Here is a 12,533-nt window from a genome sequence, read left to right on the forward strand (position 1 = left end):
GCTAATTTGGAGGCTTACATGCTTTTTCTCTGCATTTGACCCTAGCAGCTGTTCGTTGTTTGCAGTTGAAAAGGAAATGTTCAATCATTGTACCTCCAGCCAATTTTAATATGTGTCTACCTGTGTCATCAGCGTAATCATCGAAAACTCTCAGGGACCTAAACTTCCAGGAAAACTGCAAAGTTCTAGAAAACATTCTTCTCTTGTGACCCGATGCTGCACTCATACATGTAAATAATAAATGCAGCCAATGAGGCCAGGAAAAATGTTTGGACCATCCCTGCAATTTTTTGCCTTTTTTCACCAAAAGTAATATCCAGCTGATTTATTGTTCCCTTATTGTCTAATATAATTTCTCGGAGTTGCAAAACATCACAAAGTAATGATACTATTTCAGTTTGAATGACTGCATAAACACTGCAAAACTTGGCAAAAAGTAAAAGCCGAGGCACGTAGTTGGAGAATTCACGTCATTCGCTTTAAATATCATCGGTATCAGCACAAAGCTGCTCAGTTATCATTTTTTGCCTTCTAATTATTTCTTTTATAAATGTTGTGTAATGTATGTCACAAAAACCTCCTTTTTTTTTGTCTCCCTCCATTTTTTTTCTAATCATGCTCACCTGTTCCCTCAATCTCCCGTGTTTTACAGATGACCTTATCTCACTTTTTATTTCATTTCATTACTCTCTGGGGCTTCAAATGGGCATTTTGCTTTGCTTACCTACTTTCGGCTTATCTTCTCATCTCTGCAGCACTGTTTTCTCTCTTTTTCCTTTCCTCGCCTCCCTCCCCTCCAACCATCCGTTACCCTCTCTCTCTCGCTCGCTTAGCGCTGTCCATAAATTGTTCGGTATTTACAGTATGTGGCCAGACGCCAGGTTTCCATTAGGTGCTCTGTTCCCCGGAGACGGCGCCGGTGGCCTGGGATGTGTTACCTTTGGATGGAGGGCAGTAGGGAGGGTGAGGGGGGACAAGCTTGTGAGGAGAGAATAGGAAGTAAAAAGGAAAAAAAGAGGGGAAGGGAAAGAGATTTGAGCATGTATTTAAGGCAGAGTGAGAGAGGGTGATAGTGAGAAGGTCAAGTGAGGAAAAAGGAATGAGTGGAGAGATATAAAAAATAGAAAGCTCTGGGAAGAGAAGGTAGGAAGGTAGATGTAAATAGCTTTTGCACTTGTTGACAGTAACAAGGTTACCTTCTTTTTTAGAAAATTTGACTGGTGCTCAACAGGTGGTGCTTGAATGACTGGTGTTTAGTAATGAAGAGTTCAGTGGAACCTTGTTTTGTTGTGGAGACGAACAATATCTACATCACGGGGTGAGAGGATAGAGTTTTCTGCCTCCTAATGTGAATAAAAAGCCATATCTGGTTGGAATTTGTTTCCGTGCGTGGCACCGCGGCACTTCCAGCACAGCTGTTACTTTAAGATTGCTCCCTGTAAGCCCCATCCTAACCACTCACATTTGTGCCTCTGCAGTACGCACTGGATCTCCTTCAATTTGAATTTCATTTTGGGAAAGTGGATGAAGTTCTGGGGAACTAAATCTGGCAAGTAGTGCTGGTGATGAGCAACAGTTGCCCTGGTCCTGCCCAAATTTGTGGTTTAGTAGTGATGGAAGCTCTCCAGAGATGCAGAAGAAAATAACTTTGAGGAGGAGCTTGATCATGTTTAAATCTTTTATGGCTTTTTATTTCTATGTGCAGGATCAAGGAACATTTTGAATGCACTTTGCACTGGCTTTCAGTTGAATTTTACTCTCACATGTCACATCGCATTGTTGAGTTCAAAGAATTAAAAGTTTTCAGTATTCAGAGTGTTTTCTGCATTTAGATTATTTGTGAAATTCAGACCTGTGGCACTTGAACTGAAAACTGTTTAACTAGAGCCTGTCTGTTTATTTTAACAGTCAGTCTAAAGGTACAAATGAAAAATACATGTAGAAACAAGTTTGGTAGGGCCAGAGGTGCCACCAAGGAGGGGCCAGGGGGGCACTGGCCCCTCCTGGCAAGACTGTCCTATGTTGGTAATATTTTTAATAAACATGAGCACAAGAGAAGAAGGCATCCTACAATGAGTTGAAACATTAACCCTTTAAAACCGGTCGGAGCGGGCACGCTCTGTTTTGCGTAACTATTTTTAAATCCCTGTAGAACCGGAACTGCGTAAGCTAGCGCAATTATTTTTTTTTGCATATGAAACTGGAGGAGTTGTACTTACATCTTATGCCATCAGCTTGTCCTAGGTCACAGTTTCCTTCCACATAAAGCTTTGCAAAAATTCCATAAAAGGCGCTTGCAGGAACAAAAACGTATATAAAGCATAAAGTCATGTTTGACTTTATGCTTTTCTGAATAGTTGCTGGGATGCTTAGAACTCGAATTGCACTGCTGGAAATAGTTTATTTTGATGCACATGCTGTTTTCTTTGCAAATTTGCATCATAGGATTGTTTTTCGTTTTTCCTGCAGTATATAGAAATTGGTGTATCTTAAAAATAAAACTATGAAGACACTCAAAATAAATTCCCTGTTGTTGTAAACTATTTTTTGCAACTTTTTTGTATTTTAAGTTTTGAGGGATAAACCTCCTAAATTTCTCCAGGTAGAAATATATGCAAAAAAACCAAAAACGATTTTCATTTTTTTTGTAGTTTATTGCACTGTTTTGCAATTAATGTGGTTACTATGGACTTAATGCATACATATTATTAAAATATGGGCTATAACAGTTGTATTGATGTATAGCAACTTGAAATGCTCCCAGAAATGGCACTACAGCATGTAAAAATATAATATAAGCTCTGGCGGACTTGGTTCTATGGTAGGTCTTAAAGGGTTAACTTGTTATTTTTTTTTTTTACACACACAGACAGAAGGTTGGTGGCACAGCGTGTGCCACCCCAATATTTTTAGTGATCCTCATATGGCCACCCTTATGAAAAACAATCTGAAGGTGCCCCTGCTGGTGACAGCATCTTATGTCACCAGTACACAAAATAAGCTTAGAAGCAGAGGAGCTATTTCTGAACTACTGTGTGTAGATTTTACAGTATCCAGCTGTACTACATTGCATATGGACACATTGTTTGACTTCCTAAAAAAACAGGTTTCTCTCTTTCGTTCATGTGAATGTAATAAGACAAATCCAAATGTGGGAGGACAGAAAAGCAGTGCGATAGATAAAGACAGAAGTAAAACAGGAAGGAATGAGTGGGGGAAAGTGGATCTAAAAGGAGATGGGGGAAAAAAAGAATGAGAGGAGATGCAGACCGAAAGAAGCATAAGAGGTGAAACATAAGGAAGAAAGAATTGGTAACGAAGAAAGAGACAGGAAGGCTTTAGAGGCTTTTGGATGAGGCTGTCTCCTTATCTGCTTTATCTCCTCCGGTTGTTCACTGCCGGACCCTCTCCCTCCCTTCCTCCCTCCTTCCATCTGTCAGACAGACAGCTGTTGGCAGACTCGCTCTGTTGTTGTTCACTCTGTCCAGAGTCTCCCCAATCCAAGCCCTCAGTTCCTCCATCTCTTTCCAAATATGCTTTTATATTTCTCTCCTCTCCACCCGACCCCTGTCAACAGTTTGGAAGAACTTGACATTCTTTGCGATTTACTCGTGTGGTCAGAAAGTTAAAAAGGTCTTCCTGTGGGTTACATGAGAACATCAGTGACATCAGTGTGCAATCAGAGTTTATTTGGTCTGTTGCACTTATTGTTGGCGATGTGTTTGTATTTGAGTGTATTATGTGAGTCTGAGCTTTATATTGGAATAAAGGACTAATGGTGAGCATTTATTAGAGTTTGGGCACTCTCGTCCTCTGCCAGTGAGATACATATATAGTTTGCTTGATTGCATGTTATTGTTTGGGTGATTGATTGCATTGAACCAGAGGTGTTTTAGTCAACATTTTGATTGGATTCCAGACGCTTCTAAATCTGCTTCAGCTAATACTAAGATTGCCTCTTTTTCTTCTTTAACTTCTCTTCGATTGCCTGTTCACTGATAAGTGTTATATGCAGAGTCTAGCATCAGGTCAATTAAACCTCTGGATGTTGATCTGGTCAGTGTCAAAGGGGGTTTATAATCACTTTCAGCTGCTTTGGTGTTAATGAAATTAGCAACAGGTGCACTAGAGGGGCAACAGTGAGACAGTCTCCGCAACAGGAATGGTTTTACAGTTGGAGGCCACTGATATTTTCTCCCTGCTCATCTTTTCTGAAAGCTTTTTTTTTTTATTTTTTTTTTTTAATATAGTCAATATAATAGTCAATGGTATTATGAGGTAGCATGAGGGGATACCTGGATCCCACTGGTGTGAATATGACAGACAAAAGAAACAGAAACAAACTTTGTGAGGATGGCCTGAGAGCCTGACGTCCTCAAGAGGGTGCTGTGCTCACAGCCTGGCATCGTGGCAAATGGCATTTGCCATAAAATACCAGAATAGGTGCGTGTACCGCTAGTGCCCCGTGCTTTTCACAGATCACCTTCACCTTGAGCACATGTGACAGGCGTAAAAGGGTCTGGAGAGGCTGTGGAGAACATTATACCGCCTGTAGCCTTGATCAGCATGACCAGTTTGGTGGTGGGTCAGTGATGGTCTGGGAAGGCATATCCATGGAGGAACGCACGGAGCTGTACAGTCTAGACAACGCATGAAATCCTTGGGCCCATTTTCAGATACACTAGTACACTGGGTCCTGGGTTCCTCCTGGTGCACTGGTGCATGGCAATGCCTGACCTCATGTGGTGAAAGTATGCAGGCAGTTCCTGGAGAATGAAAGAATTGCCACCATGCTTGCCAATGGAAAACCTCTGGGGCATTATGCTTCAGCCTAACTGATGCCACCAGGTTGGACTTTAGCCTTTCCAGGAGCCATGCAGACAAACACATGTTTGTATGTCCACGAAATGACATCTTTTTGTTCCTAACACATTACCCAATCCTGGGTATCTGAGGGAGGACACTCAGCAGAACAGAAGCAAGCCATCATGCTGTCATGTACAACAAATTGAAAACACAAGTTGTTGTTTTTTTGGCCACATCAATAGAATCTTCTCTTACTGTACCTTACTCACCAAATTTTTCTCCTCCCTGCAACTTGGTCCTCTTTCCCAAAATAAAATTCAACTTGAAAGATCGTCATTTTGACTCATTGTCAATTCCATCATTGAGACGTAAATGCAAGGGGATAGAAGAGTACTTTCACAACATGATAACAGCTGAAAGCTTAAAACAGTCTAAAGATGAAACACTAAATATTTGTTGTATTACCTATACTAAAGAATTTATTTTTCAGCCTATCCCAGCTGTCGTAGGGCGAGAGGCGGGGTACACCCTGGACAGGTCGCCAGTCTGTCGCAGGGTTAACACAACCATTCACGCTCACATTCACTCCCGCATTCACACCTATGTGGCAATTTGGATTAATCAATTAACCTATCCCTGTACCCCGCCTCTCGCCCTATAACAGCTGGGATAGGCTCCAGTGCCCCCCGCGACCCTGAAAAGGATAAGTGGAAGCGAATGGATGGATGGATGGAATTTATTTTTCATTCCTTGAACATTTATAACAAAAGGTTTGTTATTAGTGTGTGAGGTATTTTATTTTGAAAGTCATTTGGGATAAAGAGAACATGCCTTGGTTTCGGTAACTTGTTAGAGAGCTGCATTATTAAACTACATTTGTAACTATTTACCCCCTCCCCCCCAAAAAACAAAAAACATTGTATTACTTCATTCCCTCGTTCCAGGTCCGCTGGTCAGATGTGGGTGGGATGGAAGAAGTGAAGCTAAAACTGAAGCAGGCAGTGGAGTGGCCCCTGAAGCACCCAGAGGCCTTCACCCGCATGGGGATCCAGCCACCTAAAGGCGTTCTTCTCTATGGGCCTCCGGGCTGCTCGAAGACCATGATTGCCAAGGCTCTGGCTAATGAAAGTGGGCTCAACTTTCTGGCTATTAAAGTGAGTTTCCTCCATGAAATCTTAAGAATAATCCTTTGCTATCTTTCTTTAGATGAGATTTAATAGAGAATTTTGCTTTTCTGTTATGCAATGGATGATGAGTTGAAATCAAAAAAGGCACTGGGCCAAAGCTTGCTGTTTTTTCCAAACTTTCATACATAAATATGAACAAATAATGTTTTACAGATGTGCCTGTTCATATCATATTCTTGGTTGAGTGCTCTGCCAAAACACTGCATATGACTCAGCCATTAGTTAGATGATGGGTGATTTGTTGAGTCAATCTCAACTCCCAGTCCAAGCCTTTTTAGCGGAACCTCAGTAACAGCAGTGTTTATGTACGTTGCATTGTCATTCCCTCAGAAACCAACTGGAAGAACTTAGTGAAATTACCTCCCTTTAACGTGCATGTGTTGAACAGTTGTGTTTCACATCTTCACTGAAATTTAAAGATGTTTGCACCAAGTTACCTGCTTCACAACTCCATGTTTTTAGCATAGATTGTATACAAAAAAAAGAAATTACTACAATGAAATCAATCAGTCGTATCATATTTGTTTTTTGGAGGTAGATGTTGCCCTATTTAGACAAGAAGGTTAGTGCTAAGTTATTAGCTAATGTGTAGATCACTCCTTCATCCAAAGACTGTACTGGTGCGTTGCATAGACACAGATACCAGCTAATAAGTGACATGCAAGAAGCAAATACTAAAATTTCAATCACCAAAACAATGAGCACAAACTAGTAAAATGGGCTCTTAGTACCATTAAACACACACGGGGCCATATGATTTGTCAGATAATTGCATTAAAAGGAAACCACAAACGCAGATGGGAACTCCACTTAACTGACATTTATCTCTAGTCTGTCAGTGAGATGTAAGAGTTAAATGAACACTGAGATATCATTTGTGTTGAAGTAGCAGTGGTGATGTTTCCCTAATGACCTGAAGGCAGATTGGCGGGCCAGCTTCCTCTGCACAGAGCTTCCTTGCTTGCCCTTTGACCCCGTGTTTATCCTCTTTCATTCATCACTCCATCTTCTCTGCCACGTTAGCCTCGCTGCCCTCCAAGCACGGTTGACAGAGATTGATTGATCAGCTTGCTGAATTGTTATCAGTGAATATTTTTAAAGAATGTTGCCATGAAGACAAGAAGCCAAGACAGAAGCTCTCAAGTGGCACCATTAAGCCAGGAGCAAATCTAGATGTGAACTGCAACGTCTTTACCCAAATCAAATCCTGTCGCAAACCTCTGGGATCGACGGAAGGCAGTGCTCCTTTTGGCATGATGTTGGGGTCGAGGATACAACGTTTATGGCAGTTGGTGAAAAACAAAGGGTAGCACTGTAGAAACCAAAAATGTTGTTACACTTACTCTAAAAACAAATATCCCCCTGAAAATTACAAAACGTGCTGTTTCCTAATTACAATAATCAGGTTCAATGTGCAATAGCATTTTAATGGAGCAAATATAATCCAGAGGAATACGAGTTGTTTAATGTCTGTGCACGCACATTAGTCCTGGTGACTATTTCTAGCATTTGATACAAAGTTACTGCTTTTTTTTTTTAAAAGAGTTTTATTATAATCTTGTGCTGCAAGTTTCAAGTCGTCACAAAAAGAATCAGTGAGAAGGGTAAAAACATCCTGTCCCTCCTGCTGAAAGCCACTCTCACCATCTGAAATAACACTATCAGGTTTTTCCAGAGTAGCGGTTGCTTTGACATAGATACTTTATCCAGATTTAAATGTGGATACTTTAAGGCTCAGTCTGTTTCCTCTGTGTGAAAAGCCCTATTATCATCTTGTCAATTTTAGTTTCCTCTCGCTGCAGCCACTCAAATACACTCAAATCCACAGATGCATACGTGCACACTAACACACACATACGGAGACTGCTCATATCTCTACATTGTCAATGGTTTTAAACTCACCATGTCCACCCTTTGGCTCTACAACAGAGAGTGAGGAACCAGGGATTAATGAGTCAACCTCCTCACTTACTGCAGGAGACAAAGGGGCTGGGAGTTAAGTGTCGTCTCCTCGGTGAGCCCAGAGGCGTTGAAAGGGTGGATTGCAGTGGAGGAAGTTCTTCTGAGGTTTGAGTGGATGTTTATCTGCTCTGAGCAAGGGAGATATGAGGGAGAAAAGGACTAGGAAGTTAAGAAGAAGAGAGAGAACTGGAGGTTTATTTTGTAGTAATTTGAGTAAAATTAGTCATAATAGCAGTTTAAGTAGAATTAAATGAAGTGAGTACATTTTTTAGCGTCCACAATTCCCTCATCCACAATGAAATGCCGGAAATGGCTTAATCGCCTCCTGTTTTGTCAGGAAATAACAAGCGTATGCTTTCCAGTAATTATCTATTTGAACAAGCAGGTTGTTTGTTATGCCAAACGTCTCTCTGATCGATGCTCTTCAATAGCATACTGACATTGAACGCGTCAGTGAGATGCTTTCCTAGTACAGTATTAGTTGATTTGCTGCTGCAGAGCATTTAAACATATCTTAAGTATATTCCATGCTTCTTGTAAAAACCCAGATGTAACTGTCCAAGCTGTGAGGGAAAACTCAAGAAACCATTTTCAAACATCTCTGGTTTTAGGCTGACAGGAGGCCAAAAATGAAGAGGGGAAAAAAGTATCCTCTCAAACATAACCGGCAGAGTGTGGATGTGGTCTTAGTAGCAGTGGTATCTGGAGGAATTAGTGTCTTCCAGTTGGGAGAAACTGCAACTAAATGGAAATAAAATGCTCATTTATCACTGTCAGCAAGGCTGGGTAAAAACCTTGACAAATTTGGCTGCTGTCCTGCACACAGTTTTGATCTGGCTGAGCCAATGCAGTGTTTGGTTTTGGTTACAAACCTTAAATTTTATCTGTGAGAATGAGCCCGAGATTTAATTTGGTAGGTTGTGATGCCAGCTACAGTTATCGTGGCGTTCATAGTAGGTACTGGTAGCACTATTGTACTAACAGTAACAAGGGAGGCCGCAGCAGCAAACAGTACTGTTTATTTGCCAAGTGAACCACAGGTGTTGCATAAAGCAGTACACAGTGTCCAGTAAACATCGAAAGAGTACTGTGGAGGTACGCACTCACACACACGTGCACGCACTGCTGTAATCTGTAACATTCTTACGCTGTATTATCATTGTTTGTTTTTCACCGGGCTCTTTGTAGCCTGCAAAAGATGTGACAAAGAAGCAGCTGCTGTGTGGTCACAGTTTAAACAGCTATGCTAACAGGACTGCCTCCAGATGAAGCTTCAGGATAAAAAAGGAATGATTAGTCATAAAGGTGCTAGTAATTAAGGCAAATGAATTCTTTCTGGACAGAATAAAACCCACATCAAAGTGTTTTGAGTATTAGTTAATATAATTTAGCATTTCAGGTTGTAAATATGTCACGTTTTAGACTAGCTTGAATAACTTTAAATCGCTTTAAACTTTTCTTTCAGGGCCCAGAATTACTGAGTAAATATGTTGGGGAGTCTGAACGAGCTGTGAGAGAGGTATGTGCATTTAACATCCTTGTTTTTTTATCATTTACATATACGTATATATATAAGTTGTGTAAGCAGAAAGTTATGCAAACTGAGTTGATTTCCTGGCCTCTTTATTTCCTCCGTCCATGCTCTGGATATTTTTGGTTGTTTACGCAATGAAAGGATGACCTGAGATGTAATTCATGGCATTAATGAGTGTTGTATTTCCTCTGTATGTTTGTGCGCACTTCTGGTTGGGAGTGATTCACAAGTCCGGTTAAACATTTGTCCTGTTTTCCTCTTTTCTATTGTTGCTGACGCTGCTCGCAGGTGTTTCGGAAGGCGAGGGCCGTCGCTCCCTCCATCGTCTTCTTTGACGAGATTGATGCTCTCGCAAGTGAAAGAGGAAGGTACAGTATGTTCTTTTCATAGTCTTCGTACATAATAATCCCCCCCCCCCCCCTTTCCTCCTCTGCTCTGTTCATTCCTTGTCCAGTCATGATGATGCACAATCATCACTGTGGTCGGCTTTAGTTCACCAGCCTTAATCTTTGACCCCCCGCAGATCTCACAGTTAATTCATATGAGGGTTAGCGCAAACATCCCAGGAAGTCTGCATGACTGCACTATCCAAGCCAGCCACTCAGTTCTCGTCGTGTCTCCTCAAACTTCTGCGGCTTTTCACTCCCGGTGAACACAGAACACAGTCTTGTCTGGAGGAGCTTTAGTGGGATGGCACTGGGAACATCTGTGGCTTAAAGGAAAGAGGACGAGGGGGAGGGAGGGGGGGCGGACAGAGGACACAGGCCGGAGGCGCACAAACACTTCATTGTGCCCTTCCACAGCAGATGGGGAAGGCCAAATATGCAGCAAGCTTCCTGGTTAAACCAACCGATGAAACTAAGTTGTAGGAAGGAGCAGAGAAAGGCCAATGGGCAGTCTTTGTAACCTTTGTGAGTGGGCCCTTTGTCAAAGCATCACATTCTGCTTCTAAGACAAAACATATTTTGATAACTGTACTTTTGTTAACGGGCTTCCGCTCATGAGATGTTGAATTTTTAACATCTTATATTCCCTTGACCTTAGTCTTAGACTTGATAAGCTAGGCCTTTCACTAGGCTGAGCTTTAGAGCTTGTGACTTATAATGCAGTCTTGGCTCTTGCGCTGCAATCAGCATACAGGATATACTATTGCAACTTTGATTCATCCATTTGCCAGCGGGACTGACGAGCATTTTGGCTCTTACGATATGATTGAGCCTGGCTTTCTCATTATCTCCATGTCCAATTTTGTGATTGATCTCAACGAGAACCAACTGTGAGGTGGCAACGATCGACGTTTGCCTGGATGTGTGCCTTGAGCCCACTCACTGTTTTAAAAATGCACTTAGCGCTGATCTGTAAAGGTTATTTATTGGTGTTCACTTCCTGCCATGTTTAATCAATGAAGTGCCTCGCGCATGCCGGCAAGAATTTAAAACTGTTGACACAACCAGACAGTCTCTGCCGGATTGTGAGCCCGTGCGTGTGTGAGAGATTGCGTTTTTCTTTTCGAGGCAGGACAAACACCTGTAAATCTGTCAGCCTACCTGCCACGAGTCTAAACTGGTGAAATGAAATGAAGAAAATTGAAGAAAGACGGAAACAGAGGCCAAATTTGAGAAGCAGAGAGTGATTGGTTTTACTTCTGATAAGTTTTTTTCCACATAATAGCACCTTTTAATGCTTTCCTTTTTATTTCTGTTTTCCTTTTTTTTCCCTCTGTTTTGTTTTTATCGTCCCATCCTCAGCTTGTTTTTTGTTCAGTTTCTCTTTTTCTCCTCCTCATGACTTTTTTCTGTTTATTTTCCCATGATAACTTTTCTCATCTTGCGCCTTTGCTACTTTTCTCTTCAAGCTGCCATCCCAATTCATTGCAGCTTCCTTGGCATCTCCCCTCGCCCAAACTTTGTCTCTCCCCCTTCCCCCCACCCCCTTTTCTGTCTCCCTTCATATCTCAGTGACAGAGCTCTTTTGTGTTCCTCTGCAGCCTTGTCTGTGCTAATGACGTCTGGCACTTCCGCTGGCCCTGTCAACAGAGACTGTGTGTGTGTGTTTGAGCTTGGAGGGATAGCTGTCTGCACTGTGTTATGGAAAATAACCACCTTGTTATGCAGTGACTAATGCAACGATGAGCTTTTTTTGTTTTTTACGATACAGCTGTCGATTTGCTATTATGCAGTTCTTCTGTCCCACTGTTGCAATGGACGAAGTGGTCCGTCACTGCAATGTATAAAGTTTTGTTTGGTAAAAACTGTTCCTGGATGTTCAGGTAGCCTCAGATGGCTGACCTTACTCATTCACTGACCCCTTTAACATTTGGAAGCTGCTCAATCTTTAAATTTTGCTCCATTTAGGTGAAAGGGAACAGCCTGTCTTTCCTTCTTTTACCCTTCTCTGACTCATTTTCAGTAGAGCATCTCAATACTTTGGTTTACCTTTGAATTACATGAAATATTTGCATAGATCGGCTTTCGCTTCTTCATCACATTGACTTCAGGTGAGGCAAGATATTCACAAGTCCAAACAAAGAGACGTATTTAACAACCATAGAAGAGCTGCTTTATTATAGAGGGATTGCCTGTTTTCTGCTGCCTTGTTTTGAGTTCAGTTTAATACGTCATTGGCAAGAGAGCTCGCTTTTGCTGCCAGTTTTTTTGAAAGAAGTATTGTGCTAATGAAAGTGTCTGCTTGCCGAATGTCAAATGTTCCCTTCAAGTACTCAAGAACTGGCAAATTTTCCTGATTATGTAGAATTGTAAATATTGTGATGGATGATAAAGTTTTTCAGCATGTGTTGTACCGCACTCCTGAGAGAAAAAGGATGAATTCTTCTACATATCTGGATCATTTATCTTCCCATTCATCCATCACGCATGTAACTTCATTATCCCTTATCCTTTACTCTCATTGCTCCGAGTATTTCTTTTCTGTGCATTTCCTCCTTTCCACGTTCATACCTTTACAGGTCATGGTGTTCTTCCTCCCTTCCCATCCATCATTTAGCTGTACTTCACTTAACACTCAGTAATTCAATAATTAAGTTT

General features: G+C 41.5%; 1 protein-coding gene across 2 annotated transcripts in view; it reads left to right on the plus strand.

Moving 5' to 3' along the window:
- afg2a (AAA ATPase AFG2A) overlaps window positions 1–12,533 on the plus strand; it is a 108,868-nt gene that overhangs the window by 25,194 nt on the left and 71,141 nt on the right. For both annotated transcript variants that reach the window (XM_076889797.1, XM_014408562.3), the window contains exons 12-14: window positions 5,751–5,960; window positions 9,421–9,474; window positions 9,778–9,857. In XM_076889797.1, the coding sequence (XP_076745912.1) occupies window positions 5,751–5,960; window positions 9,421–9,474; window positions 9,778–9,857 (344 nt within the window). The remainder of the gene's footprint in view (window positions 1–5,750; window positions 5,961–9,420; window positions 9,475–9,777; window positions 9,858–12,533) is intronic.

Source organism: Maylandia zebra, linkage group LG2, assembly GCF_041146795.1.
Source record: "Maylandia zebra isolate NMK-2024a linkage group LG2, Mzebra_GT3a, whole genome shotgun sequence".
Lineage (NCBI taxonomy): Eukaryota > Metazoa > Chordata > Actinopteri > Cichliformes > Cichlidae > Maylandia > Maylandia zebra.